This window comes from Trachinotus anak, unplaced genomic scaffold (assembly GCF_046630095.1).
Source record: "Trachinotus anak isolate AG129_WGS33_773 ecotype Australia unplaced genomic scaffold, CSIRO_AGI_Tana_v1 ptg000016l, whole genome shotgun sequence".
Classification (NCBI taxonomy): Eukaryota; Metazoa; Chordata; class Actinopteri; order Carangiformes; family Carangidae; genus Trachinotus; species Trachinotus anak.
In genome coordinates this window covers 13,049,123-13,066,914 of record NW_027273867.1, presented here as the reverse complement: position 1 = coordinate 13,066,914, position 17,792 = coordinate 13,049,123, and the positions used below count along the sequence as shown (strand labels likewise).

Below are 17,792 nucleotides of genomic sequence, written 5' to 3'. Positions count from 1 at the left end.
TATGTGCCAGTCACCTAGATTCAAGAAAGTTACTGCTCCCAAAAGTCAAAGACAAAACACACTTCACTTTATGTAAGGACTGAACAAGATGTGATAAAGCATTAAAAAGGTGGATTTTGTTTCCTAAGGGCAAAGTCTGTGCAAAGCTAAGCTAAGCAGCTGCTGGCTACACCTTCATATTTACCGTACAGACATGATATTATTATTATTATTATTATTATTATTATTATTATTATCTGAAAGAAAGAGAACAAGTGTATATCCCAAAATGTCAACATATGTCTTTCAATAGTATACCATGGGTGCTAGTTAAGTTAATTATGAACTTATTATTGAACACCAACACAATTGAAGTTTGTACATCAATGTGAAACAGTAGTTTTCAAGGGTAAGGCTGTAGAAAAATATTTCATAATATAAGGACTTAGTTTTGTGTCTACCAGAGGAGATAGTGAGTTTACCCTCCAGTGCCTCCCTGTGACGAGGGCCACTCTGATCTCACTTCTAGTAAGGTCTTTAGACAGATATCTCTGCACCTCAGTGAGGCCCTGGAACTGATGTAACAGTATGACACACACACAAATACACACAGTCAGCTGTGCACTTTCTAATGAGGTATGTTTATATAACAAGCCACAACAGTGGCGGTATGTCTGTGCACGCGTAACGGGAAACGAGCGCCACTGAGTCTCTGTCCTGTGTCCACACATGCCAACCATGCTGCCGGAACCAGCAGAGAGCAGGTGTTTGTGTGTGTGTGTGTGTGTGTGTGTGTGTGTGTGTGCGTGCGTGTGTGCGTGTGTGTGTGTTTCTGTTTCTGTCATTGGCCACTTTCCAGGACAAATTGTACATTAAATCCACACCAGTTGTCTGTGGATGACTTGTTTAAGAGGGCAAAAAATTGCCCTGAATTTGGTTTTACTGCATTTGTGTTAAGCGTGATGTAGATGTGTTCCTTGTAAGTGTCATTACAACATGACAAATTTTGGTAGAAGTGTATTTATGCAGTGGTGGGGTGGGGGGCAATTATGTACACACATAGCAATGTCTGCTAGATTTTCGATGACGCACATCCTGAGGCCCGTGCTCAGTCATCTCTGTAGTTTGTGGTTGTGACACCGAGTGTGCTTGATGTTTTGGTCCCTACAGTTCACATATGTACAGCACGTTTAAACTGTATAGGCTATGAAAAAGATTGCAAAAGCTAAAAAGATATTATCAAAATTAATATTAATCAACTATAATTAATAATCACAATATTTTTTGACTGCATTGTAACATCAACAAAATGTTCGTGACCTTACAGTGTTTATTCTCACTTAGGGGTGGTCATTGTTGGTTTCATTAAAATGTAATACATGTAGTACCTGAGAAGAAAGTGACATTCACTGTTTAAGAATAAAGAAAGACAATATAAAATTCAAATCTAAATAGAGTTCTCGATCCCCGGGATTAATGTTTAATGTCTCCAGGTAACAGATGAGAGGCTGCCAGGTCTTATCAAACACTAAAAGTCTGTTGTTTAACAAGAACCTTCTGCTTTCCAGGTGCACTGTTGGTTAATTCACTGTGACAGAATTTGACCTTTTTCATGCAGTGCATAAGAAGGCTATTCTTATAATTAAGCAATAGAGGAGAATGTGTTGTTTTGTCATTTACAGTGTTGAATCTCAGCTCTGAGATTTCCAAAACTATTAAAACAGGGTCTGGTTCATTAGAGATATCAACTACTTCAGAGAGTGTTTTAAAAAGTTCAGACCAATCATTTTCTATCTTGGGACAAAGGGCGAAGCTGTTAAGTAGGTTTGCCTCCTCCAGGCTACATTTATCACATATCAGAGAGATCTCGGGTTATATCTTGTGTAATTTTGTCTTTGAATAATGGAGTCTGTGAATGACTTTGAACTGAATGAGAGGAGAATTAATGGAACAAGAATGAATCTCCTCAAGACCTGATGCTCCTATCTCCTCACAGATCTGTGTTTCCTGTTCATTCCCCCAGTTGGTCTTGTGGGGATTGTTAAACCTGGAAATAAGGCAGTGTCTCAGCAGGACTTGTTTATAAGTCATTACATGTTAAAAACAGAAGGTGAAGCCCTTTTAAAGTGAACTGCGTGGGTGTGCACAGTTTCCGATGTGCAGTAACCTGAAGATGTTATTCATAGAAAGTCCACATTTCTCCTCTGGCTAAACAAGAAGCAGAGCATGCAGATAAAGGTTGCTAATAATACATATATCCTTCAAATGTGAGACACCATTAACAAGTCTGGGTGATGCAAATGCTGGATTTCCTTTTATTAGATACAATTAGTAACAAATTGGTAACAATTAACCGTCACTCAGACCAAACCTTAATTTGCTGTCAGATTCTTATCGAGCTCTGTGTGGTAACAGTTATAGTTTATAGTATTTTTAATAATTATGTAGAATATTGGACCTTAACACTAATCATTTTCGTATCTTTTTCAATCCATGTTTTCAATCAAATTAACACTGAGTAAATTTGGGACCAGGTGGTATTACACCATAAGAAAAAACGTTATATGCATTACATGGGGAGGAATGGGAGGGTATTAGGGGGCCAATAGGTCATTCTTGCCCCGGGACCCCAACGGGTTAATCCACCAAAGCCCCAATTGAATATATTTGTAAAGGATGACTGCAATCAGTTCTGTAGACATCACCAAACTTGGACGTATGACCTCAGTAATTCTAAAACTGACCTGGCTGCGATACTGATATAAAGCTTAGTAACATTCAACAAGTTGTCATCCTCATAACAAGATATCTTATTACCTGGGTTTGTTGTGTTGTAACCATAGAAAGACAAGAGAATATGATTCAGATTCAGAGGGCAGGGACTCTATGGTAGGTGCAAACAGACACGGTGATAAATGATACCACTCTCTTTGGCCCAGACTGCAGACACCACTGAGAACACTGTGGCCTTGTCCTACATATACAAACATATTATCACAGGCTTCTTCAGGCTATTACTGATACTTGTACACCTAATAGCTTAAAATTTAAAATTTTTAGATCAACTCCCCACTAACACCAAACCCATCTATTATAAAATCGAAGTGATGTTGCATTTTTCATTAGTGCATTACATTTCAGAAGGAAATACTGTACTTTTTGCTCCACTACAGTCAATCAAATTCACAACAGTGTATAAAGCAATTCCAATTACCCCTCCCCTTCCTCTACCTCTGATGGCCACTGCAAACAGACATGGGGTTAAGATCTCTCCTGAATTTTCTATAATAGAGGTACATATTTATTTGATTTTCATGATGCAAATAACCCAACTCTGACGCAGTCTTTTCTCACCATATTATAGACTATATATATATATATATATATAGTAGCCTATCTCTTCTACCTCTTGTCTGAACGTAGGGTTTTTAAATTTAAATCCATAGTTGATTAACTGCATAATCCATATACTGTATGTACAGAACGTATAAGTGTTGTCTTTTGTACATATATGAGCTACTGTACGGCCTGAATTATATGACACTCAGTTTTTTTAAACAGTTCTCCATCCTCAAGATTAATGTGAGGTCTCTCAGTCACAGATGAGAGGGTGGCAGATCTTACTAAACTCTGCAAGCCTCTCCTGTCAATATAACTTTATGCTTTCCACTCGTAGGGTGTTTGCTCACTCACTGTGACTTCATTTGAACTGGGGAAATTCCTTTTTATTGTGGTATAAGAGCAGTGGTTGCTGTATTCGTACTCAGATCTTTGTAAGTAAAATTAGCAACACTGCAAAATGAAAACAGTCCATTAGAAGTAATGGTCATACATTTAAAATGTCACCTAGGTAAAAGTCTCAAAGTATTTTTAAATGCAATTTGAGTATCAAGCAAAATTTAAAGTAATCACAATGCATAAAGTGGCCCCTGTGAGTGTTACTATATATTATTGGAACTGCAAAGGCAGCATTTTACAGTTTTAGCTAACTACTGCATATACTGGTGGGTCGTTCAATCTGTGGTGTATCATGAGCTCAGTGCATATAAAACCTTAATGTGTAAGATAACTATAAAGCTGTCGATCAAATATAGTGGAGTGCAAAGAACAAGTCCCTCTGGATGCTAATGGAGTACAAGTATGGATTGATTACTGGAGTCCTACTGTGTATAGACCTGGTGGCCCAAAGGGTGGGGGGCTACCACGACACACGATAAGAGACACAAACGACCACAAATGGGCACAAAATGACTACAGAGACATGATGACGTCAAAGGGACACCAAACGACCACAAACCACGTCTCTTTCAGTTTTGGGGTCTTGCTCCTGTGTTGGTTATGATTGTTGCCTGTGTTCCTGTTGTCTCACAATCCGTCCATTTAAGTGACATGACTTGAGTAAAATGCATAAAAGGAGTATTTTAGCTTTGACAAAGGCACAGGAAGAGAGAATGTCCCCCTCTCCTGGAGGAGGTGCAGGACAGGTGGAGGAGACAGGAGGAGACAGGAGCGGGACACAGGGACAGAGGTAAGGATGAGTGGGCTGGTGGAGCCATGGCTGTCGTGCATCCCGTGTGTGTGGGCGTGTGGCTCAGGGTTCAGAGCTGTGCCCCCCCCCTCCTCCCTCCTCTTCCTCCTCCTCCCTCACCTACCCCTCCCCTGCTCCTCCTGCTCCGACACAGACAGGCAAAAGGCGGAGGAGGAGCGACGGACCTCACAGTCAACAGACGCTGGGTGTACGGCAGTCTGTCGATCGGGAGGCTACACCGGCGGAAGCCCACGGAGGGAGGGAGCCGTCCACTCACGGTAAGATAACGGACTCTCTCCGCGGTGACGGTTGCTCATCTCCTCGGTTAGCTTGATTAACGGTTACTCCGATGGCTGACATCGACGCTCCTTGCTGTCTTTTTTTTTTTATTTTTTTAAATTTTATGGTGTTTTGTCAACGCCAGTAGTGGATCGTGAAGTAGGGCGACAAAACAACACGCCAGGTTGTGAAAATGGTGTTAATTTAGCTGAAAGTCCTCGGTGAAAGCGGCTAAATGAGGGGCTGTAACTAGCTAACTGCGCCCCGGAGCGCGGCGATCTCCCCCGGGTCTGCCGTGTTAGCGACACCGCTGAATGAATGATAGCGGTCGTTTACGAGCCGGTGAATGTGTTGTGTGAATTAATACTTTTTAGCCAAACATATTTATCCTTACTTGGAGGAAACGGGGCAGCCACATTTTTGATTAGGAATTTGATAACAGCTGCTTCTCTCTTTATATTTGTGGTCGCTGCTGGGTGTTTGAGAGTAGACATTTGAGTTTGAAAAGATTTGAGTTGTCAGTTTCCAAGTGTGTGTGTGTGTGTGTGTGTTTTTTTTGTTTTCCAGTTAAAAGTCCCTTCTCTGTCAGCGGCTGTAACGCTGGATACACATTAGTCCTCCCGCTGTGTATCATTCTCCGTCTCCCCACATGCAGCTGACAGCACGGTGAAGTCCCGGAGCAGGAGGTCCACTCCCTGCTCCGCTGTAAAAATAGCCCGGTGTTTCAGTTTAGCCCGGGTCACAGTAATGTGACACAAACACAAACACACACACACACACACACACACTCCAGCACGGCTCCCACCGGCACTCTGCAGTCACCCACCCGGGAGCGTGATGGGTAGATCGCATTTACCCGGTCGAGCCCTGCTGCTGGCCGGTCCCGTAACGTGGGTTAAACAGGATGCCGCGACGTTGTGCACGAACATGACAGCTGTTTGTTTTAGCCCACTAACCGCATCCTCCGTCTGAACGTGTGAGCGCTGTTACACAATCGACATGCCATCAGTTTTGAGCTGTAAACTATGAGGAGCTACGCAGCGTGACTCTGTGTGAAGTGCCCCTGTAATCTTGCGTGCTGTGCACATGCAGGTATCCCCCCCCCCCCCCTCCCCATCTCAGGCTGGAGTTCAGCTGCAGAGCACCACAGCTGTCGCACCCACAAGTCTCTTTGGCAGTAAGGCTTCTGTGGCTGCCCAGGTGCTGATGACTCAAAGGACGATATAACCTAAATTACACCAGTAGCCTACTTTCTGTTCTTTGCTTCTCTTAAAGTGGGGGAGGAAATCATTCATGACCTGTTTTATTTGACTTAAATATGCTGCAGCAAGGAGATAAAGTGAAACTTTCCCAGAGAGGAAAGATTTCAGCAGTAAATGTAAAAGGTGAAAGCAAAGAAGATGCAACAATATATAGAGAAAAAAATGGTCAGAAAAAACCCCCTGTGTGATGTAAAAGGGAAACAAAAGCAGCCCAATTAGAGGCTTGGGGGCAAAGCCTGTGCACATTATGGATAAACAAAGCGCTGAGGGCTCTGAGTTTGCCTCAAAATCCTCAATAATTATTTTAAACCAGAGAGACCTGCTCTCTTGGTTTTTAGTCTCTCTCTGAATCATTTCCTAATGAGCTCCGAGCTGAGAGAGAGAAAACAAAATCATATTTTAAATTCAGCTGCAACCTTAGAGACAAAACACAAACAGCAGCTTCTGTGACCATAGGCAATGAAGTTTCCCAGTTTTTTTTTTTTATAGGTTTTCTTGAAATGGAAGGGCACAAATAAAAAAAGAAAGCAGGTCGAAATGTTCTCAGAAATGGAGAGATGTGCAGATAAATGCCTACAAGTGGAGAGGGCAAGAAAATAACCACGAGCATACAGTGTACGATGGAAGACCTCAGTGTTAAACAATGCAGCAGCCACTGATAATTACAGTGCTGGTATTCAAAGATAGATTTTTCAGTGGTCTTAATTACAGGCTGGATTGTGCTGGACTTAAGGACTTAATATAACTTGCTTCAGCTGACAATGGCCATCTAAAGTAGCTTTTGGATGTTTTCCCACTGGCCTGCCTGTGTGTCAGTGTAGATGAGCCAGGCAGCTCTTGGCTGGAGAAGAAAGGTGTCCTGGTGAGTAAGTGGCTCCGAGGCTGGAGGCTTCGAGGAGAGCAGCAGATGGATGATGATGTAGCGGGTACTGGCGCTCCCTGCCTCCCGCCGCCATCCGTCACGCGCTAATGATCGTGTCACACCTTCTCCCCGGGCGGCCCGCCGCTTCTGCAGCGCTCAGCTCAAAAACTGGTAGCTCCACTCAAATCCCCTCCTCACGGCCGACGGCTGAAAAGCCTGGAGACAGACTGTGCTGCGAGCCTCTCTATCACTAATTCCTCACTTTTTTTCTTTCTCCAGCGCCTTCCTTCACCCCTCTTCACCTTTAAAGTCCCTGCAGACCGTTTCCTCATCTCTCTTCATCCCCCTGCTTCCTTCGCCTCCCATTCATCTTGTTTTCTCTGTAGTATATCTGCCCTATGTCATTCTGCCGATGCTGTGTCCCCATTCTTCTCTGATAGCTGTAGAGTCACAGCTCTAATACAGTTCGACACCAGCATGGTTTCTCTTATTTCATACACTTTTTCCTTTGATTGTAATGATTAAAGGACATGTGTCTCTTTTTTTCACTGTCCCTCCCTTCTGTCTGAGGTTTGAGGTCAGATTCAGTGCAGCACACATAGAGCTGGTCTGTTTAGTTAAAGGACACATCAGCAAAAAACATGTCAACAGCACATTAGGGAGCCTCCCAAGTTATTATGTCCTTTAGAGTGTTTTTATGTCTGCAGACCGTTTCCTCTTCCCTGGACTGCAGTAGACCACATCGCAGAGACAGAGATACAGATCGTTCCCAGCATCCTGCTCTAATAAACAGCAGAACCACAACTAATGAGTAGTTTCATTATCAATTAATCTGCTGGTCACTTTCTCCATTAATTGTCTTGACTATGAAATGTCAGAGATGAGTGAAAAGATGCATCACAATTTACTGGAATTATTTTTTTTTTTACAAGCAATGCTTCAAAATACTAATTTATTATGCTCACTATCATATATGATGAAGAAAAGCAGGATATTTGAGAAACTGGAACCAAGAAATGTTGTAATTTTTGCCTGAAGAGAATTAATCAACCATTAAAATCATTTTAGATTATTTTCTGCCAATCACATCTTTTTAATACAGAGTGAAGAATGTCCCCTGCAATAATGCCTCAACTCAAAGAGTTGTCACACCACAAGACTCATTTCTCTGGAAAACATTAATTTGAAATGGTCTTTTCAGTCTGGGTGGAACGATAATCCATACAACTACCTGTATACGATTAAAAAACATTTGTGATATTACACCACTACCGAATACCAAACTAAACCACTAACGCTAACAAGTTAAATTGCAATATGATTTAATTCTATGTCCATTAAATGTGATAAATAAAATGTACCACATATCATATTCATTTTGCTCAAGATATTCACACCATGAATTTTACAGCAACACATGCAAAGATTTGAGACGCCTCTCTTCTATCCTAAGAATATTTTTCCTGGGTGGAATCGCTGCTGTCATGTATTGTGTTTCATTGAGGCGGTATTAGAAGTAAACACCGCTTTGGTTGCACATGGACTGACAGGGACCTTTTTTAAAAAACAGCTATTATCTCCAGTCGGGTGTTAAATAACCATGTTATGGGATTCAGCATCCTCTGAGCTCGTTATTCTGTCCCAGGTGTTACAGGAATAAGCGTCCCCTTGAGCTATGTGTTACAGCGGAATGTGTCCCCACTGAACGCAGTTGGCCCTTTGGAAAAGCTGGTGGAATGTCACTTCCTCTTGTGTGTGTGTCTATCTCTTTGGTCTCGGCAATATTCTCACCACTGGGATCACAGACTCAGTTTGGCATTCTGGGAATATCAGCGCTGGCAGATCGGATGATACTCTCCACAGCTGCTGCTTCTAAGAAAAGCTTGAGGACACACTCAAACCGACCCCCCCCCCCCCCCCCCCCACACACACACACACACACACACACACACACACAGACACACACACACCAGTCAAGCGTTTACATGAGCTACACACATGTAAATACACAAGCAAATACCACATCCAAGCACAGGCCTATATGTTACCGTCACAGATGCGCAGGCACACTTACTGTAATACACTTAAAGCAGCAATTAACTGTCAAGCCTGGAGAGCATTTGGGAAGCCAGGCAGACATTAACACACACATATGCAGACACACACATAAGCTTAGCTACTTGATGTCATTTCCAGAAACCATGCTTATATGCTCTGGCAACTGTTTGATATGCGTGTGAAATAGTGCAGTGGTGTTTCTGTTGTACAATGACCACTAACACCGTTTTTTCTTTTGTGTTTTTCAATCTCTTCAGGCTATTTTCCACTGACCAGTAAAGAGCCGGCAGAGAGAGAAACAGTAGAGAAGGCGAGCACAGGCGGAGAGAGGATAATTGTGTTTCTGGCTGCCTGGTGGGAACATGGGATATATGACCTCATCATTCACCTGTGAGGCTCTCCAGTAAACAACTCCAGATAGGTACGAACAGCGTATACACATTCACAGACTCATGCAAATGCTGGTGAAGATATTTGTACATAGCAGTAAAATATACAAATGCAGACATTTTTTAGGTAAACACACACAGCCTGACAGTCCATGTTTTGTGTTGTTTAGCAGGATGACTGAAGCTGCTACCGAAAGTGCAGATGTCCTCCTAAAGCCCTGCGATGTGACGTCATGCGATGTAATCAGCTGCCCCTCCCCTCCTCCATGTCTGCCCCTCTGCAATCAGAGGGAGGACGAGTGTCACCATGACAATAAGAAGCTGGAGCAGCAGGCAAGTGACACTAACATAGCTCCTGCTGAGTCCCCCATTAGTAATATACCACTTTAACATTATGCAACCCCCCCCCCTCACGTGCTCGCTTTATGACAAATTGTGTGCTCACTTGCAGAAACACTGTAACCAGGTGCAACCAAAGAAAAGAGTCAAGGTAAGCTAAAATAATTCTGCCTCTCATTATTCATTCTTACTGAAATATCGATTGCATTACATTCTAAGAATTTGTAATATTTCCTGCTTCTTTGCGTGTATTTCAGGCTAAAGGAAAGTTAGTGCGCAGTATGGCTGTCTGCGAGGAGTCCTCACCATTTGAAGAAACACAGGTAACGCACACACGCATAAACACATTATCATCCACCTCCTCCTCTTCATCATCATCATCATCACACTCAAATTACTCCTTATTTTCCCCTCTCTCTCTCAGGCATCTCCAGACACAAACATCTCATCGAGCTGCCATGACAATGAGAGAACTTCCTGCAAGGAGGAAGAGCAGGAGAGAAGCACAGATCCAAAGAAACATTCACTGTCCAAAGGTGTGTGTGTGTGTGTGTGTGTGTGTGTGTGTGTGTGTGTGTGTGTGAATGCGTATCTGCGTGTGATTGATGACTCATAAAAAAGAGACGAGAGAAAGCAAATAAAATGTAATAAAATGTAATTCTGTGCCACTATTTAGATGTAGTTCTCCTGGGGCGTTTAATATTGCAGTGAGTTTTTTTGTATTTTTATTTTTATTGACTCGTAATACATCCTGCCTGCCTTTGTCGCTCTCAGAGTCCAGCGTGGAGTACACCGACTCCACCGGCATAGACCTGCACCAGTTTATCGTCGACACTCTCAACAGCAACCCCAGAGACCGCATGATGCTGCTTAAACTGGAGCAGGACATGATCGACTTCATCACCAGCAATAGGTCTGCACGTGTGTGTGTGTGTGTTTGAAGGAGTGTGTGAAGGAGAGTACATAACCTTGGGTCCTCATTGTGCTCGCTACCTATTTAAATGTGCTGGAATAAATTGTGTAATGCGGCTAAATCCTAAAAGAGATTAAACACAGTTTTATTCTAATTTGAAATATGTTTTCAGCTCATATTTTATAGCTGTGTCCATACAGCTCATTTGGTGTACTGATCAATATATCGAGCCAGTTATGTTAGTGTGGGTGTGTTTGGACCACAGGGGATGAAACTGGAGTTCAGCCAAAAAATACAACCAGTCTCAGTCTCTCCCTCCTTCTCTCTCCCTCTCTGTCTCTTTCTCACGTTCACCTTCCTCCCTCCCACCTTCGTCACTCCCCGGTTCTATCCTTGTCTGCCTCCTCTCAACCCCTTTCACTCACTTCTCCTTTTTCATCCCGCCTCTCTCTTCACACATCGTCCCCCGTTTCTAACTCTCTCAGCCCCTTCAAGAAGTTTCCTCACATGTCGTCCTACCACCGTATGCTGGTCCATCGGGTGGCGGCCTACTTTGGCATGGAGCACAATGTAGACCAGACAGGCAAGTCTGTCATCATCAACAGGACCAGCAGCACACGCATGTAAGCATGCATAACGTGTCCGTGAGTATATGCATGTAAATCCTTGCCTTTTACTGTGAACTTACAACGCTTTTTACTTGTTTGTCTACCAAGACCAGAGCAGCGTTTTTTGGACGAGGTGCACAAGGACAAGGCAGAAGAGATCCACTGTTGGAAAATAATTTTGAAGAGAGACAGCAGCTCAGATGACCAGGTTTGTCTGTCCTCCTATATCTATAGCTGCCGCTCTCTCTGGAATTTCCTTTATAATTGACATTGATCGTACCCCATCAGCGGTTTGACCTGTTCTTGTTTCTCTCTCCTTACAGACCCGACTCCACCCCTTACGGGAGAAGCAAAGCAAGTCAATGGAGGAGAGAGAGGAGGAGTACCAAAGAGTACGAGACCGAATCTTTAACCAAGAGGTGAGACAGGGAGACAGAGGAAGACAGACAGGCAGACATGTCATAGAGACAGAGAGGAGACTCACTAATTTCTCTGCTGTTCTCTTACAGCCTCTCTGCACCCAGGAGAGCGCCAGTGCAGAAACCAGGTAACCTTGCCTGCAGTGTATTTTCTCCATGTGCCTTTTCAGCTTATTATATTTAGATGAGAACATTAATATATGTCTGTGTGTGTGTGTGTGTGTGTGTGTGTGTGTGTGTGTGCAGGGCTGTGGAGGAGTACAATCCATATGCTGAGACCCAGAGGAGAAGGCAGCTCTTCAGGTAGACCTCTGCGCAGCTGTGTAGTCATTTATCATCTTAATCTGGTCAGCCTGCCTGGCGCAGAGCTTTTCAGAATCTGCAGCGGAAACAGAACGAGACCTAGATTTCTGTGTGCGTGTCAGGGTTTAAGATTCCCTGCAATTCGGAATGAAAATAACCGAAGGAAAGTTTTTTTTTAGATAATTTACATTCATTAATGTCATATGTAAAACCTTCGGCGCTTCATTATATGTGGCACATCAGCAGGTGTGCAAGCCACTTTTGTTGCCCATTCACATAAATGGCAGGGCTGTCGTGCAGTAATAAGGCTGTAGGATAATTCTGGATGTGCCTCACAGGGGGAGCCGTGACAGCTCAGGCTCCAGTTGGACAGGCAGCAGCAGGCAGAGCAGCACTGAGACCGACTGTCGCTATAGCAACGACCCCCGACCTTGGAGCAGCACCGACTCTGATTCCTCCTACCAGTGGACAAGTCCCGCCCCGAAACCCCGTCAACCCGTCAACCACAGCTGGGAAACACGAGGTTCAGGTGCGTCTTTTTTAAACCTTGCATCAGAATAACATTTAGTGACTTTTTAACACTTCTTATCTTCTTCTTCTCACACTTTCAATGTGCAAATTCAGTCAGCGAAGGTGAGACACTTCACTCCTCTGCACCTGTATCCCAGCAAACATATTCCCAGACTTCATCACCACACCACACTTGGGAAAATCGCTGGTTATAAATTATCTGATTTTTATTCAGTAGCATTAATTAGCAAAAAGCAGTGGAAGTTGTTCTGGTGTGAAAATTTAACCCAATCCATGAATCTTCACACCATAGCTGTAAATCTTCACACAACACCTCCAGATTTTTTCGCATTTTCGGGAAGAAAAATACATCATCGCCGAGACTGCGCTGAGGGGTTACACGCAGTATTTTTTTTTTAGCACTGAGAGGGGTGGAGTGTGTAGTTTTGTTTTTTTTTTATCAGATTGAGATGTTGAAATGTGAATGTAATGAGGCTCCCTTCTCTCATCTCTGCCCCCTCTACTCTTACTCTTTATTTTCTCATCTCGACTCCTTATTTGATATTTCTTTTACATCTCTCCCCCTCTCTCTCAGGCTCCATCGCTCTGTTCAGACTGCCACCCACTTGTCCCCACTCCTCCTCTCCTCCCATCATGGAAGAGCCGGCTCACAACTCTGCCTACATCATGGAGAATGGGATCCCACCAGGAAGCATATTAGTGAACCCACAAACTGGTACTTAACACACACACACACACACACATACACACACACACACACACACACATACCAGTGAGATTTTAGTACACAACACATACACATTTATCATACTCAACCTCTCAGGGCAGCCTTTCCTGAACCCTGATGGAACCCCTGCAGTGTACAACCCACCAGACAGTCAGCAGCCAATCAGGAGCCAGAGTCAGCTGCAAGGCTCTCCCTCTCAGCAGCAACAGCAGCAGGTAGCACACACACACACACAGAGCAGGAAATGTTTGACATGCGAGAAATGTTCACAGTGCCATACAAACACGTCACTGTTTGTGTCTTTATCTCTGTCTCCATATGTGTGTTTCTCGCAGGTGGTTCAGTACTCGTCTGTCTCTTACACAGCTCCACAAATGTTGCCTGTCACTCCCTCACAGCCTTACTCGACAGTATGTATCACTGCGCAGTCCGACAACTGTGTTTACAGTATGTGTGTGTGTTGACGGGCATCCTCGCGTGTGTTGACCTCCTTTCCGCCCCCCCCCCCCCACACACACAGATTGAAGACCTCTCCTCGCAGTTTGCTCATGTGACGGTGAGCTGTCAGTCAATGGGTGAAACCCCACCTCTCTGCCCTCCCAGTCAGGGTTACATCTATGCAGCTCCTCCTCCTCCTCCTCCTCCTCCCAACCCCCCCAGCTACTGCCAGCCCTCACCTCAGGTAGGGAAACACACAGATGCAATTAACAGTTTTCACTTCTGTGCTGACTCCTAGCATAAAAGATAAAACATAAATCATTCTGTGACTGATGTGATGTGATTTTGACATAGAAATCCTGCAATTTAAAAGAAGAATTTAAGGTAAATGCTAGTAGGAGTAAAGGTAGTATTTTGAATATCATTTTCCTATAGGTGCCTGTGTATTACTATGGCCAGTACCCTACCTCAGCTCAGCATGGATGCAGGCCTGTCTCACCCAGCCAGCACATCCACAGCCAAGTAGCACAACCAACAGGTACTTCCCGTGTGTGTGTGTGTGTGTGTGTGTGTGTGTGTGTGTGTGTGTGTGTGTGTGTGTGTGTGGTTGAAAGGCACTGGTTGTGGCAGTAGAGAAGGGGGCCGTTACACTGTCAGAGATGTAGTCTGAGGGTCTCACAGTGAACCGGTCTCTTTTCCTGCTGCTTCTATTCAACACAGGGATAAAGACAAAGAAGATACACACACACACACACACACACACACACTCTTCAACAAACTCATGTGTTAGAAGTTACAGTATATCACAGACTGCTCAGTTCTTAATGAGCGAATGCACTTGAGACAGCTGCAAACAATCAGTCAACACCCTCTAGGCACCAGTGTGTGTTAACAAAATAAACCAAAATTAATGTCTGCGACACTGGAATAGAAATACAAATAACATCCACAGCACTGCATCAATGCTTCAAAAAAGGTGAATATACGTATTTCCCAAGTGTTTTTTGTTGCTGTTATGATTTAATGTTTCCAATAAAGATATGCATCCAACCAAATCCTCTGAAAATACATCTACTATATAAATTATATGTTATTTTTTTGTTAAATGTTGTTTATTGGAGTAATTTTCATATTTATTTACTAACAAATAAACATTTTCTGGAACGATTTGTTAATGCTCTATGTAAGCGTCACATTGTTCTTTACAACTGTTCTAAAATAAGGGTGAAGCTGTCTTGTGGCTTTTTCTTACACTTTGTCAAGCAAATTGCAGTGATAATATTTGTTAATAATCTTTTATGTACATGTGTGTTTGCAGCAGGTTATGCCCCTACTGTGGGGGTGCAGCAGTCTTCCCTCACCCAAGCGCAGGCTGTGCTGGGAACCTACTCACCCATGGCCTCTCATCAGTGTAGCATGGTTCAGGTGAGCAGAGAGCACCCAAAGATGTCGTTCTACGTCAAAGCCGAACATCTCAGCCCCAAAAAGAACTGTTTAGCAGTTCGCAAAGTGCTTCTGGCAGCAAATAGCACGAGCTGAAACGCGTCGGTGTAACAATAAAGTTGTTCTGTATGCTGCAAGAGTTTTGACCTCTTCAGACTTTTTCTTCTCTCCGTCTACCTTAGAAGTCGGTGAAGTTGTGCCAGAAACCTCTACTTTGCTTCTAGCAAATTCTTCGCTCCAACTTTCTCTCTTTTCTCTCTCCTCTGCAGGGAGGTGTTTCAGTGTCCTATCCCCAAAGTAAAGTTGTGACTGGGGTAGGTGGGGAGGCGGGGTACTGCTGTGTGGTGCCCCCACCCTCCCATCACAGCAGCTGCCATCCTCCCAGCTGCACCAACCTCAACGCTCCGGCCTGGAGCGCACAGTACTGATGATGCCTCGACGGACAGAGTGATGATACTTTGGTTCCTGTGTGAACTCATCACACGTATTTAACACAAACACCTTTTTTCACCCCCACCCCCCATACTCGCCTACACCCGCCTTCTTCCTGATGATGCCCACAGGGCATTATGGTTCACACACACAAGCATGCACACACACAACATACGCCCACTCACATATATAAATGTACCACTGTACCAAAGCTTAATAGTATATATCAGAGCTGCTGTATTGAATGCATAATTTATATACACAAATTGAGTTTTATATTGATATTAAATTATATATTGTGTTTTAAGGAAATGCACTGTGTGAAGAGAATAAAAAAGTCCTATGGCTGAATTATTTCATCCTGGCTCTTTATGTGTCTTATGTCGATGATGGTGCTAATGGGAGTGGAGGCAGCTGTGATGAGGTACATACAGGAAATAAAATGCATTATATGAGGATATACTATTTATAACAGGAAATAGAAAGAGTTATGTACCACTGAGTCCATTAATGGGAGACGGATGTCATGTCTGAATATATAGTGAAAGATTTTGCATTGATATGGTTGATCATTGTGGGCATTTAGTTTTGGGGTATTTTATTGAGAGACTAAAACACAGAGTCTTGAAAAAGAAAGAGATGATTCAGGTTTTTGACATTTCAAGTCAACATGACATCTGTTACAAACTACAAAAATAGCAAAGAACATTTCCAGTTACCATACCCAATTAAGCCGCTGGAGGATTTCCGTCTTAAGACTTTAGTGCCCCCTCCTGCTCAAAGACTCTCAGTACATGTAAAGCCATAAAGGTAATTTTACCACTGGGTACTTTACCTTTCATGGTCAACACAAACTAACTCAAGGTTTTTTCTCGATCTTGGAATGCAGCTATAACTGTTCCCATTATGTTTAATTTGATGATTATCCCCACAGTTCATTAATTAATTGTTTAGTCCAGAAAATAGTGCACAATTGACGTAATTGTTTGCTTTGTCCAAAAAAATCAGAGAAGCCTAACATTTTAAATGTACTATCATGAAAGAAAAAAATCAGCAAATAAATTTCACAAAAGTAGACACTGTAACAAATGAAATTTAGTCATTTTTTCATCAAAATGTGCATAAACAATTAATTATCAAAATTTTTGCAGATACGTTTTGCGTGGATTAATTAATAATCATTTCAGCTCTCATTGTAAAAACAATGTTGACTTGTCATAGTAGAAGAAGCACAGCTGTTGTGTGCCCCAGAAAGACATGACAGTGTAACAGTGAGGAGGGATGAACAACACCAGGAGCTTTCCACTGAAGCCGCTCAATGGAAGTCGGTCATCATCCATTTGTATTATTTACACCTAAGCTTATTCTACTGTCACAAATATAAAGGTTTAGTCAAATATACAGATCAACATCCAGCTACATAGAGTACAAATCAAACCTAAATGAATCTTTACAAACACACAGGAACATTATACAAAATCCTTCCTTTTTTGAGTCTTGTGGCAGCCAACATTTTACACCACTGTGACGAAACTACTTTCACTTTCATGCAAGCATTAACTGATAAGCCAATGTGTTATTGTTCTGATGCTGGGTAATTCATTTTGTACTGAAACTGATTCATATTCTCCCCATCAAATTCAATGAAACATATCCATCATCCACACAAGGCTTTAAAATTAAATTTAGATTTCATAACTGCGGTACTGAATGCATAATTTATACCGACCAACGGTTTTGCAAAGCCAGCTCTATTTCTGTCCTTTCTACATTCAGACACACACAGACACAAACGTGAGCAGCAGTGCAGGTTCCATGATCTTTAATAAAAGGCACATGTACAGCCATAGTGAGATGAGTGAGTCCACTGGCATAGAGACGAAGCATTAAAACACAGAAATACAGGAAGTAGAGGCCAGGAGGAGAGAGATCTATCTGCTTTACAGTAGAATCTACTTAAGTAACATCGTCTTGTTCTCGTTCAAGAAAGTCTAACACTAATATGTCGCTGTGGTAAGGTAAAATCCCCCATCCCCACCCCTGCCAAACATACATACACATACACATACACACACACACACACACACACACATACACACACACACACACACACACACACACACACGTCATCCATCACCATCCAAAGTCTGATCTTCCAGAAAAGTCCTCTCCGGAGGGCTGTGGAGCGCCGAGCGCACAAAGAAGTCCAGAGCGCCCTGAGACTCTGCGCTCACAGATTGGGTTTCGTTCCATTGCTGTTGCTGACTAGTCCCCATGGCCGG

The 17,792-nt window shown here is 43.0% G+C and overlaps 1 protein-coding gene across 4 annotated transcripts; it reads left to right on the top strand.

Moving 5' to 3' along the window:
- The first annotated feature begins 4,542 nt into the window (after window positions 1-4,542).
- arpp21 (cAMP-regulated phosphoprotein, 21) lies at window positions 4,543-15,869 on the top strand. Of its 4 annotated transcripts, none has more exons than XM_071499731.1 (20): window positions 4,596-4,785; window positions 9,226-9,389; window positions 9,528-9,690; window positions 9,809-9,847; window positions 9,954-10,019; window positions 10,121-10,232; window positions 10,471-10,609; window positions 11,095-11,232; window positions 11,326-11,425; window positions 11,541-11,636; window positions 11,727-11,764; window positions 11,883-11,939; window positions 12,278-12,468; window positions 13,045-13,185; window positions 13,294-13,412; window positions 13,533-13,607; window positions 13,718-13,879; window positions 14,071-14,173; window positions 14,957-15,060; window positions 15,348-15,869. In XM_071499731.1, exons 3-20 carry the CDS (start codon window positions 9,532-9,534, stop codon window positions 15,504-15,506), a joined length of 1,998 nt encoding a protein of 665 aa, XP_071355832.1. In that variant the 5' UTR covers window positions 4,596-4,785; window positions 9,226-9,389; window positions 9,528-9,531; the 3' UTR covers window positions 15,507-15,869. The 4 variants fall into 4 exon arrangements, with proteins under 4 accessions (XP_071355830.1, XP_071355829.1, XP_071355832.1 ...); XM_071499730.1 differs by having other exon boundaries at window positions 4,601-4,785; window positions 14,954-15,060; XM_071499729.1 differs by having other exon boundaries at window positions 4,543-4,785; window positions 9,531-9,690; window positions 11,541-11,764; window positions 14,954-15,060.
- Window positions 15,870-17,792: the final 1,923 nt, after the last annotated feature.

Coding starts and splice junctions, on each gene's coding strand:
- arpp21 (XM_071499729.1), top strand. CDS start 9,532: ATGACTGAAGCTGCTACCGAAAGTGCAGATGTCCTCCTAAAGCCCTGC. Junction 9,848..9,953: donor AACCAAAGAAAAGAGTCAAG/GTAAGCTAAAAT, acceptor CGTGTATTTCAG/GCTAAAGGAAAGTTAGTGCG. Junction 10,020..10,120: donor CACCATTTGAAGAAACACAG/GTAACGCACACA, acceptor TCTCTCTCTCAG/GCATCTCCAGACACAAACAT.